The 15,674-nt window shown below is 37.0% G+C and overlaps 1 protein-coding gene across 1 annotated transcript in view; it reads right to left on the bottom strand.

The window, feature by feature from the left end:
- COL14A1 (collagen type XIV alpha 1 chain) overlaps positions 1-15,674 on the bottom strand; it is a 134,157-nt gene that overhangs the window by 52,226 nt on the left and 66,257 nt on the right. Inside the window, exons 17-25 of the mRNA XM_026055693.1 lie at positions 14,703-14,774; positions 13,735-13,877; positions 10,071-10,200; positions 8,897-9,019; positions 7,271-7,420; positions 6,447-6,563; positions 4,412-4,558; positions 2,117-2,191; positions 638-777 (exon numbers count right to left, since the gene is read on the bottom strand). Coding sequence (XP_025911478.1) covers positions 638-777; positions 2,117-2,191; positions 4,412-4,558; positions 6,447-6,563; positions 7,271-7,420; positions 8,897-9,019; positions 10,071-10,200; positions 13,735-13,877; positions 14,703-14,774 — 1,097 coding nt within the window. The remainder of the gene's footprint in view (positions 1-637; positions 778-2,116; positions 2,192-4,411; positions 4,559-6,446; positions 6,564-7,270; positions 7,421-8,896; positions 9,020-10,070; positions 10,201-13,734; positions 13,878-14,702; positions 14,775-15,674) is intronic.

Here is a 15,674-nt window from a genome sequence, read left to right as displayed (position 1 = left end):
CTGAAGCACCATGGACTACATTCTGGAAAATAGCCAGACTACAAGACACAGCAAAAACTGAACTTTCTTCAGGCTTTGCAAAAATTAAAAATCATTTTCAGTGCTATCCCAACCTGCATATTAAACAGGTAACACTTAAAACAGTAAGACATTTGCAAATAGTCTTTTCTGGAGCAGATTCAAACATCTTTCTCTACAAGCTATACAAATACATCAATAGAATAATCACTGTAGATACTATGCTTTATTTCAAAATTTTGTATCCATATGATTTTAAATAAATGAACCTTTAATTTTCCTTACCAAAGCCATTTCTATCTTATTTAGAAATAAATAACCACAATGAGTACTAAAACCAAAAACATTAACACAACCTATATCTCATTAGAAATATTTAGGGGAGACTAAGCTGATTTTTAGCCTTCGCACTGTTAGCAAAATTCATGTTATGAATTTCACCATATGGTGTATATATTAAAAATAAATAAACAAATAAAACCCTGCTGTCACAAAATAGTTTATATTTTCAAAAGACCTGTGAAAGGATGCCAAATACTTTGATTCATTTCACTCCTGGTGCTTGTGTAAAATGCCCTGACAAGTGCACGTTCTCTCCCTCTCTCTACAAGTTGATTACCTGAGTTCCATCAGGACCAATCTTATCCAAAGCTCCAACAGTGCTATACAGGAAGCTAATTATTTTATTGAAATTGTCATCTCCAATGCTCCATGACCCATCCACCAAGAACGCTAGGTCAGCTTTGGCTGCTTTGCACACTGAGAAAGAACAACAAGTATTTGGGAATCACAGCAATGCCTTAACTCCTCACAAAACCTAATAAATCACTTAAGAAAACATAACTGTCACAAAAAGACTTTTTTTTTCTTTTTTAAAGTTAATTAATTGCTAATACTAAATAAGGCTTTAGACTAGCAAATGGACCTGCTGGCATTGATTTCAGTGCAGGTGTATAACCAGCTGAGCTCTGCAAGGGGTGAATGGTCTGCACTGGCAGATTCTATCACAGGCCACAGCTTAAGGCCTTAAGAGTTCTTTAAAAACAGGCTAAACATTTTTCTTTTTATTTAGGTTGTTAAATAAAGTCACACACTCACTTACACAGTCCCAGAGCCCAAAAGGAATCCCAAGATGAGCTGTGGAGCTTCACTATAGAAACGAGTCCATCCAAAAAGTTACACTAAGATCTGTAATGCCTAATGTTTGCCCCCTTAATTTTGTAATTTAGAAGCAACTGAAGTTTCCCCCATCTCATCTTATTCCACATGCTTCTATGCAAAATGGCCTATAGAGCTGTGCTCCTGCTCACAGAATTTGCTCATTACAGCAAGGAATCTCCAATGCACTACAGAATCCAAATGTACTGCTTGGGGTCAGAAACAAAGAGGCTCAAAGGAAGGTTAGTTTCTGAACATGTTTCGTCTTGAAGAGAAAYGTTCATCAAAATCCAGAGGATGGGACACGAAGATATATACTTGTATTTCTGGTTTTCTGCTCATTACTCTTCTTTGGATTAAAAAAAGCATTTGCTGCTATGCAGATCTAAAACACACACACAAGGTCTTTTTTTGTACTTATGGATTAAATCTTCCATCACTGTAAGTCCGTTTAGTACACCAACTTTAAGCTGAAGGATTTGGCCTTCAGTCTCCAACAACAACGCTCTCCTCACAGAAATATTTGAGACCCTATATGAAACACTACATGTTGAAATGATAAATAGAAGTCTACATTTAAAGAGGAGAGGATGAACATGCCAGTGCTTTTCTCATTACCTAAAGTAGACATATTTTTAAAAATCATGCTGTTTTAGAAGTTTAATTTCCCCTATGATATCTGCTTCATTGCAAAATATGTATGGTTTAGGAGCTCTGGAAGAAGAAAATCCAYGGACATTAATACTCCTTTCTGCAAATTTCAATAGAATAGTGGATGGCAGATTCTTGCCTCATTACATTTAACTAGCTGCCTTAATAGTATAGTTGTAGCAAATGAGTTTTGAAATCTGACCCTTACATATCTAAAATAGTATCGGAAGCAGAAAGCCATTGCATCAACACCCTAAAATTACTCTAAACCCACACATGCAGCACTTACCCTCTTTCGCAGGAGGGATTGTAGGTGGTGGAGGTGTTGTTGAAGGAGAAGTTGGAGGCTGAGTTGGAAACGGTACTGGCGAATACAAGGAAGGAATATCAGAAAATGCTTAAAGAAAAGCCCAGTATATTTTAACTACATAAGACACAGCATTTTCTATTCACCTCTACCTTTTTGGATTCATTTCTAACAAACTAGTTAGGCAATTTAAAAGGTAGGTGAATGTGTGCATGTAATGTCCTCTTCTACTGACCACCTGAAAAAGGATATCACTGTTACAAAACAAATAACGGCTGCATTTCTGAAAGTGATGTGAATGACACAATGTGTTACAGAGCTACAACAGGAACTGCCCCTTTTCTCAGTTTCCCCAGCACAGCAGACCCTGCAGCAGCCCCTTCCTTTAATGAAGGATGAAGAAAATGAAAATGAAGATTTTTCTGAGTTCAGTAGAAGACCTTATCATCTTTTCCAGCTGAAACGAGGTTCCTAGCATAACTCCACAGGACTGTGGGTCTGTTGTCTGATGCCCATGACTTTTACTAAGGCTGCTATACAGAGTTTCTAAAACTGGTTCCTCACCCTTCACATAAAGATTAGCTTTGGAATGACAACCTCCCAGAAACCTAGCTGAATAAATACATGATCACTGATTGACAACTTTGCTGAATATAAGAGCTTTGTTCAGTGCATTTCAACACAGTTTTGGCTGAACTCTCAAAGATAACATGCACATGCTTGATTTCCACATCTATAGCTCAGGAACAGTTCCCACTTCTGTCCAACAACATTTTTTCCAAATTTTTCAATGCAATTAACATAAGAAACAACAGGTGATGTAACTAAACATTGTTCCTTCAAGTAAGACTGAACTTGGTCTTGGTGAACTTGGTGTTTGTTATAATATACAAGTTACAGTTATAGTTAGACAATGGATAGAGTTAGATACAACCAGCTTGGGAAAGACACCTATCTTGGGGAAAGACCAGTGCCATTCAACACAAGACTCATCTCCACATCCAAGTTCCCTCCCTTTGAAACCAATAGTTTTTCCATGGGCTTCAACAAAGCAAAGGGCCAAGACTCCAAAACACCTACAAAGTAACTAATGCCTGGGGACCTCCACAGACCCAGAAAGGTCAGGAGCTTCCATTTAGAAGGTGCCACAACTGCAGTAAGGTAACTCGAAAGGCAGTTCTCAGCACCAGAGAGGTACAGGCCAGTCTGAACAGTTCATTTTTCTGATGTGATACAGTAACTCTTCTACATGATAAACCATCTTCCTCAAATCAACTTAAGGCCTGTGACTGCTATCTCCTTAAAGGGGGAATGCGCAGGCCAGGGTAGGTACTTCTCTTAACTTCCCTAACTGCCGAGCGCAGGGAACACATTTCGCCAAAAGCAGCAGAATTTTGGCCTGTTCCTCACTGCCCTGAGAGTGAAGATGACAATGAGGGTTGGAAAAATGAGAAGTGGGAGTCATGCATCTGTGCAATTGTTTCTTACGTGAAACCATAGATATGGGAGGGTCAACTTGAAGGGGAAAAATGATAAAAATGTGTACCCTGAGAGAAGGGTAAGAGCACCATGGTGTATAGTAACATAGTATGAGAAGAAGCGTATCAGCTGGGTTGAAAGTGGGCTAGAAGAAAGGAAGAACGATATTAAAATGTTTTATTTCATTCTGCCCATTCTGTATTTTGTTTCACAGTATTTGAACCCATGAAAGCAAGATCCTGCCTTCATACATGTCTGTCATGTTTTTCTGCATGCTTTGTGTACCTGAAAATTAAACAAGATACTTTTTTTAAAAAAAGTACATCAGTAAATTGCGTATCAAAGTCCCATTTAACTTTAAATTACTCAGACACTGGTTAAAATTTTACTAAAGGACAAGAGTTGCAGGATACAAAATTTTCTGTTTCTCTGTTTGGTTCATTTCTTTACCTTTGTTTTTTTTCTTCTCACAGAGTCACAGATTTTAAGAAAATCTCCTAATGGAACTTTTTATTAAGGGAGGTAACTCATACTCCCTCTTTCATTCTCATTAAGAAGCCCAACACAGTTGTTGAATGTGAATACTGACTTCACAAGTAATACACAGCAATTGTGTAAGAATCAGCTGGAAGAAGCAGCCTTTTGTGCACTTCTGCGGAGGAGTCACAATGCAGCTGAAAAATTAAAAACTCAGCTAAAGGAAACTCCATAGTAATAGCATATTTGCAGTCAAGGGCAAGAAACAAGAAGCAATAGAACATTATCATTGTTGGCTGAACTCTGATCAATTTTACTTACATGTTGTTTCCATGATGCTCACAGCAGGGCCCTCTACCTCCTGAAGCTGTGTATGAACACTGATTTTATATTCAGTGTCAGGCATTAGCTCAAAGAAACAATGTCTAGGCACCCCTCCACCAAGATTTACCTCTTGCTTTTTCCCATCTGAAATCACACAAGAAACCATTAAAACACATTTTCCTATCCTGTTTTATTGGATGGTGTAACATAAGTCTGAAATTAGAAGGGACATAACAGCAGATGAATGGCAAGTGGTAGACATAAATTAATAAACCACAAGATGACTTCTGGAAATTCGCCTCTGTGCAGAGGCTTCTGCAACATTTCAGCCTTCATATTAAGTAGGAGCTGAGGGATGTGTCATTTGCAGAAAAAAAAAAAAAAAAGATGTATTTCATCCCATGCATTGAAGTTAATAAAAACACTAATGCAGTCATCAATGGGCTTTGGATCTGGTCCTAAATTATCAGTGTCTAATGAGGACTTGTTGCATTTTGTAATTCTGCTGAAGTCTTTGTCTAGGCCTCTGGTTCTCAGAGTCTGTAATGTGCTTAGTAATTGCAGGCCGAACTGAATTAAACAGTGAGTTCCAGCTTCCACTAGTAACCACTTAACATGGTGGTTAAGGAATAGCATTTATAGTGTTCTGAAATTAATTCAGTTAAATTCTCAACTGCAAAACATGTCTACAATTGAAAAAGTGTGAACACTGGAAATAGCACAATGCACACTTTAATAATAAGAGGAAAACCTTCAGCACAATTCATAATCTGTAGCAGAAGGAAGCATTATAGTGAAACACAAGCAATTGATCTCACATTCTACAGAGGATATATAAAAATGCCAAACGGTCATTCACTGCCAAGGAGAAAACATCTGACRCTTATCAGAAGAAGCTGCATTAGTATAAAAATAATTGATCACTGCCTGAATGGGACAAATCTGATAATCACAACTCTTCATGATAGGTGTTAATAAGAAGCAAATGTTCACACTTTTGTTCATTCTATTAATATTTGGGCTTTCTTGGCTCAGTTAAAACAATTCTGGCAGTTCTCTATGATAAGGAACACTGTACCAAGAAAGCAGAATATTGGCTGGCTCCTAAATGAGAAGAAAATCAGTGCTGCCTTGTGTCAGCAAAGATCTGTGCTTTCTGCACTTGTCTGTAGACCAGGCCTTCAAATAAACCATATCACCATTCATTTGCCATACCACAAAAAAGATCATAATTTTTTGCAGTCAAATTAGCACTACTTTTCATGAGAGCTTTGATAGATCTCGTTAGAACCTATTAATTAAACTTCTCACAAGTTATCCAAGTGTCTAATTTGTCACCATTAAAAAACTCATTCACGTCTACTGGGGATAAGAGAATTAGTCTACATAAATAGTGACTTTCTCCACAACCTCTTCTGGCTACACTGAGACCGACAGCGAGTGATAAGAGGTTATAATTCACTTTCTATACAGTCTGAGCTGAAAGGGTCAAGACACCATGTGTTGCCACATAAAAATATCTCATGCTTATCCAGATGAGTAGCATTACTACAAATTAACCATCAACTGAATGAGAACAGACAAAACTGGACCCTGTCCTAACTCTGAACATGGTCTGCATTCAATCAGAGCTTTCCCCACCTTTCTAYCCTCAAGTCCATCCTAACCCTACAAGACTAAAATCTACAGAGTGATCATTGATGCTTTATTTAAAATCTTGGATGTATTCAGTTCATCCTTTATCCATCTTCTGTCCCTCACACCAGTGACAAGCTCAGGTAATCACCTATCTTTTACTGACAGATAGAACTCCCTCCCATCAACAGGACAAGTTATCGACATCTATTTGATCTAAAATGACAGGAATGCTACTTCCATTCCTGAAACTTTTAACGTGTAGAGTCTTTCAGGAGCCAGTCTACAGGTCTGACCTCATGCAATTTCTTAATTCATACAATTCAATTCTCTGGGTACAGCAGCTGTAGCCTAACCCCGTACAGCAGGGTGCATATCGAATGATTTAGTAACTTACCCACAAGCGATTCTATAACTACTCTATATGCAGTAGCATGTCTGTGAAGCTGCCACTGAGCACAGAGACTAGTCATGAGGACTTGGTACGCATCCAGATTTGTCACGCCCAAGTACACTGAAAATTAATTATAAAAAAAAAATTAGTAGATTTACTCCTCTAATACGACATACAAGAGAAAGTGACAGAAGAACTACAGTGAAACACTTGTGTCAACTCATTTATAACAAATAATTTCAACAGCTGCTTCCAAAAATGCTGTCAAGAAAATCCAAAAAAGGAAGAAGAAAAAAATGTATGTATAAATACACACACACACACATATATATATATATATATATATATATGAATCTTTTGTTCAAAGGTTTGGAACTAACTCAGTTTAGTTAAGATCAACTAATGAACACTGCTAAAATTCAATTAATATAAAAATATCATTATAACAACAATATTTCTGTAAAAGATTAATTTAAAACTAAGGCTTAGATGTATAACACCTAATTCAAATTATATACATGGAGCTAGGAAAAAAAAAAAAAAGAGTAAACAGATTTCCATTAAGGAGATTTATATCTACTATTAGGCAAATATGCTTGAATGCTAAACAGTAACATCTGCTTTATAATGCATCTCATGCTAATGTCCAGCAGGATATTTTAAAGCCTGAGGCAGTCTGATAAAAAAAGAGACTTTTATTTCAGCAGGCAATTAGCACACAACAGAGAAAGACTTCCATGTGAAAATTCACTCAGGGAGCTGCACAAAGCTGAAGTTACAGCGCAAAACAGCCTGTAGAGATGTGAACAGCATGAAATCATTCTTACAGGTTTTGGCTACGCCTGTTAGGGCATCACTGAAGCCTGTTGAGTATGAAGCAAATACTTTAACATTGTACTCTGTTCCACTGAAGAGATTTAGAACGAGAATAGTGTTAATATCATCCCCTACAAAGGTCTCCAATGCGGGCCCAGGGACTGCAAAAAAAAAAAAAAAAAAATTAGAAAAATCATTTGCTCATCCACTGATCTGCAGGTAATAAAAACAAATCTTTAGGCTTATCCAAAATTACATGCACTCCTAAAGTTTCTGCCTCATTGTTGTTTACCATACACAAAAACAAAGACACTCTACTTTTACTCAGAACAGTGCACAGTCCTTGTATGGAAAGATGCCACAACACACTTGGGAAATTCAGCAGCAGGATTCATTAGGGCTAGACACTGGCATCTGTTAAGACTCTTTTGTTCTGCTTCAGTGACTTACTACTGCCCTAAATAGGCAGCCAAAATCTCCTTAGTTTGATGGTGTGCCAGGACCAACAGGGGACAGCAGATGCCAGCCAGCAACACAGTCCCTAAGGGGTTCTTATACAACAGCTTCATTTAATACTGTACAAAAATGATAATGAAAACAGAAAAGAACAAAACTATCCCCAAATCAGAACTGCAAACAGCTCCTTTGCCATGTTTCTCTTAGCTGTTCTGGATACGCTTGAGAAACCAGACAGCATTGTCTTCAGACAACATTTTAGTCCCTTAATGGTAACACATTCTTATTTCACTCTCAGGAGAGGACAACAGTTTTATAAAGAAATCTGAATGAGAGCGGGTGGCTTGTCTACCAGCAACATGCAGGCAGGCGTAGGATGCAGCACAGACAGACAGGGCAACGAGTACAATGGCAAGTATTTGGGAGGAGTAGGGTGAGAGACGTGAAAGTCAAAGCAACTAAAGCTTTGTTTGCATTGTGAGGAGAAGGAAGCTGAAGGATAGGAGAACCAGAGGCCAGAGGTACAGGAAGGGGGGAAAGGTAGTCACTGGAATAAATGGAAGAAATCAAGGTAAAATGACATAAAAGGACAGACTGAGAGTTGGGTTTGATCAACCTCAAGAAGGGAATGCTATGGGGGATTCTTACTGCTGTCTACAATTACCTAATGGGAGGGTGTAGAGAAGATAGAGTTAGACCTTCCTCTGAGGCAAACAAAAAGATGACAAGAGGAAATGGACAAAACCTCCAACACAGGAAATTTCAATTAGATATTAGGAAAAATAATTTCACAGTGAGGGTAGTCAAACATTGGAACAGATGCCTGGTGATTGGACAGGTTTTAAAATCTCCATCCTTGGAGATATTACAAACTCAACTGGATGAGGTCTGGTGGAACCTGTTCTAAGTTGGCCCTTTTTTGACCGGGGAATTGGACCAGATGATCTCCAGAAGTCCCTTCCAACCTATGTCATTCAGTGATTCTATGAAGCTTTTATACTCAAAAACTGAGACATCTAAGTTAATAGCACTTTAAAGCTCTGTGAACAACGTTGAAAATTGTTCTCTATAGGCTGCAACCAAATAATGTGTTGGCTTTAAGCATAATTCAGCAAAGGACAATGTCAAGACACTCTACAGACAAAAACAAATGACAAAAAGAAATCAGTTTAAAAACTCACTGTTGATAGGCTTGTAGACAATTCTGTAACCCATAGTTGGTGAAGGTGGTGCATCCCAACTAATACGTAATCTGTTGTACCATTCATCTGAGACACGCAAATTCCTAGGAGCAGACAGGGGTACTAAAAGGAAGCAAAGTTGTCCTTTAACAAGTGTATCTCTTATAAGCACAGGCATAAAACTCAGACATGCACATAAAAATAATAAGAGACATCACCCAGTACCCTCAGATTTATGGGTAACATTGTCAGAATGAAAGTGTTAATCAAATTCATCCTTCACATTATTCCAGTGGATTAATGTTGATGTACTTAAGAAAGTTAAACTAAGGATTTAATTAAGAGCTTTGCAACTGTTCAATAAACAATGAATTCTCAAATTAATTCTCAACTTTGTCCCAACATTAAAAAAAATAAGACAATTCAGAGATAATTATTTTTCACATACGTAGCTTCTTTCAATCCAAATGCATTAAAGAGTTTTAAAAGTATAAATCAAGCTCTTGTGAACACTAGAGCTTTCAAATGGATTCAGAGGACTATTTTACAATTTTAGTGCCTGCACAAATGGCACTTCAATTAAGGCAGAAATTACGTCCATTAAGAGAATAATTCAATAAAACTATACTATCCTGACTGGCAGTGCCTGATGAGATGATTTTTTACCAACATACAAGAGAGAGGGAACTTAAGCTAGAGCCGAGTAATCTTTTGGTACAGGGTCAGAACCCTAGAGATAATGCAACCACTTTTATAAAAAGTTCAGCAGTGTTTCTAATGACCTTTAGGACRTAATGATCTCACCCGAAAGAAAATCTAACAGTACAGTGGTGGGTTTAATTCTATCCCAATGGGCATTATTTATGTTATTTTCTGATTTAGTTGGGTTTTCCTTGGTGGGCTATCTATCAAGGACTTACCAAATTTATTCCTTAGTAAATTTCTTCCAATTTACAGTATTTGAGCATAGAATATAATCTCATAATTATAAGTAACCCATTGCTTATAAATCAATGAATTGAAAGTAATATAAAGCTCGAGTCATATAAGTCATGCAAAGTAAACTGACGTTTATACTCAAATACATTATTACAGTCAAGGAAAAAAAGGCCAAAAGAATAAGCCTTTCTTTATACATATCCTGGCCAGAGACAAGCAGAAAGTTTGTACTTACAGGTTTTGCCAGGAGCTGAGACACTGACTCCTTCCCCATCGGAATAGATGGGAGTAATGGTAACTTTGTATTCTGTATCAGAGAGCAGAGGCTGAAGCAGAAGACTGTTTTGTCCCCCAGGCACCATTATCTGGATGGTCAGAGTAGCAGAAACAAATAAGTTTAACGACTAGGGTCCAAAATGTTTTTATATCATAGGTGATATCTAACAACATGTTCCACTAATACAGCTCTACAGCAATCTACAGCTTGCATTTTTAGATATATTTCTGATGCTCTATTGTAAAATAAAATAACTAAACTGTCTCCTCTTTKAAGAAATCTATTAATTATACCTGAGTGAAATTAAAAAAGAGAATGTGCCTATGAGAGACTATAATTTTATATTAAACCTATGAGGCACTACAGCTCCATAAACCAGTGATGTTATCTCCATGGTTACTACTCACAGTTGCACCCTACAGACAAAATAAACCCTCCTATTTTATTTATTTTTGACCTGAAAGGGATTGCCCAAAACTATGCCTATTAATAAAGGTCAGTTGTTATGTCATGGGAGGAAGACATATGGATTCCGGAGATCAGAAAGCATAAATTAAGCAAGCACAATTAAAACAGATTTGTCCTCTCTGCAGTGGTAGCTATTTGAGAGAGGAGGAGCAGGAGTACATGCCACAAAGAGCAGAGGATCCTCAACTGTCATGAAATACTGAAGCTCTGCAGCAGGAGTCCAATCAGGCAACCTGAGAGAAGTGGAGAAGCTGTACACAACCTTCTGGAGAGTTTTGGCTGTGCAAGAGCAAGTGTTTCAAACCGCTGCATTAGGCATTGCTCTTGATAATACAGTACAAGATTTCTTCCTAAGCTGCTCTTCCTGTACTTGCTGAAAACCTTCAGTGGATAACTGCACTTTAGCCAAAGACTCAAAAAGTAGTATCGCAATAGTGGTGATCTAGGTGACCAAGGAAAGCCTTGGAATCTTCTAATTTGTCAACAAAATTTTAATCTCAGAGAGCCTGGAGAGCCTGAATGGGAGCTAAACCCGGCACATGGAATGGATGCAGTAAAAAAGAAAAAAAAAAAAAAGTGTTGATGGCACAACAAAATCTTCTGAGGAATAAAAGAGAAAGCTCTCACCAGTTTTAAAGCTCCAGAATACATTCAAACTACTTCTAATTTTAGCAAGTGATACACGGAAGGAAATTAATCTAGTATACCAAGTGTTGAGACTTGTCAACAAAATATTTCATTCATTGTTCAAAACTGGAAACTATATTAGTGCAAGACCATCTAAAGACATGTGCATGAAAGACCCTGATGCTAAACTCTTCCATACGTATACTTAAAGATACAATCCAAGTTTCTGAAAACAACACACAACTTGTTTTTTTTTTAAAGAACGGATACAAGTATTGAGAAGTCCCTCTTCTCCACWTCTGCACATCAGCAAACAATATATYTTCCAGCAATGAGAAACATTCTTGGCTTGAAGGAAGACAAAAAATGTGATCCTTCCAGCATGTACAGCACACCCAAGAACATACACATAATTAAGGGCTTGACCCTTCTGTGGTAAAAAGTATTCTATTACATTTTTAGACCTTGATTTTCAGCCAATTGCATCAAGGATTAAAAAAACTTTTTCATATTTTTTATGGAAAGGGAGGAGTAACTGAAATTTATATCACTGAAATCAGAGCCAAAACAACCTAAGGAAAGCGTCCACCACAGAATTGTCACGCTATAGTATACTTGAGCACAGATTCCACAAAACTTGGGTTGTGCTACAGAAATGTCCTTAAAGATGTGAACACTCCCCCCAAAATTTAATGTGTGTGTCATTTCATTAACATCATATAACATGTGTTATACTTCTYACGTGCTTGAAGCCACATGATAAAATACATTCCTTCAGTTTAGAATATACTTAAAGTACGTATTTCAGTCATTCCTTATTCAGCAAAGAATTTATGCACATGATTAATGTCAAAGGCTCTGAAATACATGCTTAATTAGCTTGTTGAATTRTGACCAAAGATAGTAAGAATTGTTTACTTAAAATTAAATAATTTGCTGAATTGCAGCCAAGATGCCTAATCTTACAAATTTATTATTTTCTTTAATGCATTTTTGAGTCAACTCAATTCCTTCTAATAGCCAGAATTTAAATACCCTTCCTACAGTTTTAATTTCCTTTCAAAATAATAGCCAGTCATTGAATACTAAAACAGAACTACATTTATATGATCTAGCTGAATTTGATTAAGYTTTCCAGAGCTGACACAGTAAATATGGAATCTGAACTTCTGCCTATTGTCACATGAGCAATGAGTTGCACCCATTACGCTGTGCAAGTTTACTTGCTCTGCAATGTGTTATATACTGTACTATCATATAGTCAATGTAGATTTACTAAGAATGTTTTCCAGTCCAAAAGGAAACCACTGTTTTAAGAGTTTTTTTTCAGATTATAGATGAAAGAGACGACTAAAAAGTATTTTTCTATTAAAGTCTCATAAAAGGTGAATGAAATCAAAATGCAAAAAGGCTATTTCATATTCTTTCTAGAAAAAAATATTCAAATAACTCCTTTTTAAACCATTGATACCGTCTTTAAAGAAAAATAGGGCTAAAATGACAGCTGCTGGTATCAAAAAGAATATCCCATATTTTTAATATAACTGACATGAACAGAAGTGAGTCACATGACTGAGACCAACAAAACTCTACTGAAGGAGGTTGATGGGAATATTTTTGCATTCTGAACGATTAACTTAGAAAATAAGCTTGCACTACACAATTTACTCTATTAAATATATCTACATATAGCTATCTTAAAATTAAAAAATTTGATTTTTGTGGAAACCAAGCATTGTAATATTAACATTTCTCCAAATGTTAAAAAGAAAGTTCTTGGCCTCACAGTATTCTGAGATTATCTCAAAAATTGTGAAATCTTAAAATAGCACACTTAGGATTTTTTTTATTTGCTATATGCAAAGAAGAGTACTCATAGTACTAGTCATGCTTTCAGATATTTTCCTAATGTCTTGAGCATCTGATGCTTTAGTTTTTGTAAAACAATTTTAGTTTTAATCATCACATGATACTAAAAGAATAACAAGCATACTTAGGCACTTAAGTTAAAAAGCGCTGTGCTTACAGTGACATGTTCAGGTCCTGTGAGCAGTATGAGAGGTCTGCATTTGAGCCCTAATTATACTGGCTGAGCATAAAATGAGGAAAGGAACAAAACTGCTGAATAAAAGAAATCCCTCAATTTTTGCACAGAACAATCTTGAGCAGTGTTAAAAGACAAGYTTAGGATAGAGAAAGGCCTAGGATTAACCCCTCCCCCCAAATTAGCCAAATTTAAAAAGCATGGGAAAAAGAAGTCAGGCAGGTAGTCTTTTAACCACAACCTCTTTAAACACACATGCAACAGGGCCTTGATCTGCATCAGGAGCATGTGACTGCCCTTGTGTGCTATGCATCAGGCACTGCAGGATCAAAGCTTTCAAGTTCAATCTCAGTAATACCAAACATAGATCATCTCCTAACTGCAACAAGAGTGTCACATAAGGTGAGACCATGCCTTAGAAATTATTAAACAAACTTTTCAAGCCTATTAACCATGCAAGGAACCCATACAGACCATTCTTACCGCTTCCTCAGCACGATCACCTCTCGCAGTCAGATAGGTCACTCTGAACTGCTGAACAYTGTGATCTGAAACGTCCCATATCACCCTCAGGCTTGACGTTGTTTCATCATCTATAACAAGGTTTCTTATTCCTGGTCGAAAAACTAAAGCCAAAAATAATTCAATTAATAACTTCTAAACTCTATATTTAGATTTAAAATTTGTGCTAGTTATCATCAACTAACTGCAAGCGACATTACATCTCCACTGAAGTCATGGTGGGTCTGCAGACCCATCTGGGGCAAACACCTACAGTTCAGTAATACCTGGGCTTAATAACAACTAAATATTAATAACTTAATAAWATAATACTTATCTTATGTTCCAGTTAATATGTATTATCCCACATGCTTTGTTTACTTAAATTGCTTGGCTTGTGGAGCTTTAGAATAATCAAAAATCTACTACAGCTAGACTGTTACAGAAGAGAAATAATGTAAAACTGTTGATCCCTAAAAGTCAGCTTGCTAATTCCAGGGAAAACAAACAGAACCCTCAAAACAAAACAAAATTCTGAAGTGTTTTCAGTCACAAAAAAAAGAGAAAAGGGAGCTGGATTTTCCAAATTGGATTCAGTCTCTTTGTTCCTACGTAACATCTCTAGTACCATTCAAAGTCCCTACACCGTGTTACAGTTTGGTTCCTCAATCCCACATGCCAGGTGCAGGCAGCTGGAAACAAGCAGAAGGGTTGTGCAGGAGCAGGATAGTGTGTGCCTTTTGCAGGTGACATCCCACCCCTGGGGTCTACACCTCCACATGATGTGACAAGGGACTGCACTGACCACTTGAACCACCAGGAACTGGGGTTATCAGCCCCTCATTAATATCACAGCTCTCTGCTCCTTGATCTGTTGGGGGTGTTATGCTGCAGAGAGCCTTAGTTGCTTGCCTTCAGCATTTAAACTGTTTACATTTTTTTCCATTTACCTGCTGTTGTGGGCTTAGAAGTTGTGGTACTGCTAGTAGCCACCGTGGTAGGTATTGTGGTAGTCATCGCAACTGAAAAACAACACTCAGCTCGATAACAATTCAACAAGGTAGGGAAGTCACAGTATTTATCTCCTATTTCTAATTATGATAGTGAAACTGTACTCACACACACAAGCATCCCACACACTTTGGGCATTTTAGAAACTAAAAAGAGAACTGTTCATTTAGTTTTCTTTAGGCACATTATTTACAGGATCAGCACTTAGCTCTGCAGATAAGACACAACTATAAATTGTACCATTAAATAAGAATACATATAGTCTTCCACATTTCTGGCTGAGCACTGCACCATGACTTCCACTTTCACCTTTTCTTAAGAATATCTTACTAACCGATTTGAGAACTCTTTAAGTAAAAAGAGGAAGTACACCCAGGAACACTTGGCAAAGGCAGCATCTTTTGGACGGTTARGGACCTCTTGTTTTAACAGAAGATTCAAGATTAAGCCCCAGATTAATTTATGGGAATCAAATAAGTTTTTGAATTTACACATGAAAAATTCACAGCCATTGACTTAACCAAGTCACTAGCCATAAAAAGAAAATGTGTGCATGAATTTTTAAAGAAAGKTTTTTTTTCCCTCACTGAATAGGAGAAACAGAAAGAACACACATCAGTTTACATCATCCCAACAAGGATACTACCCTGCTCTTCAGTAGTAATTTACTGATACTTTAATAGGCTAGATTAAAAACAAAATCAAATGTTTTCCCACAGAAAAGCTCCTTTAATATGTTAGAAACAAATTGCTGAAGAGCTGCCTTTTCCACTACTTTCCAAAGTGCTTCATTTAGCAAAAAATAAAATAAATAAATAAAAAATCCATATCCTTCCAGTAAACCTAAAACAGCCTGATTTCTTAGGGAAGAAATAACACTGTCAGCCAAGGACAAGTTATTTTTCATGTCT

This window comes from Apteryx rowi, unplaced genomic scaffold (genome assembly GCF_003343035.1).
Source record: "Apteryx rowi isolate R43461 unplaced genomic scaffold, aptRow1 scaffold_125, whole genome shotgun sequence".
Taxonomy (NCBI): Eukaryota; Metazoa; Chordata; class Aves; order Apterygiformes; family Apterygidae; genus Apteryx; species Apteryx rowi.
This window is presented reverse-complemented; position numbering and strand designations above follow the sequence as displayed.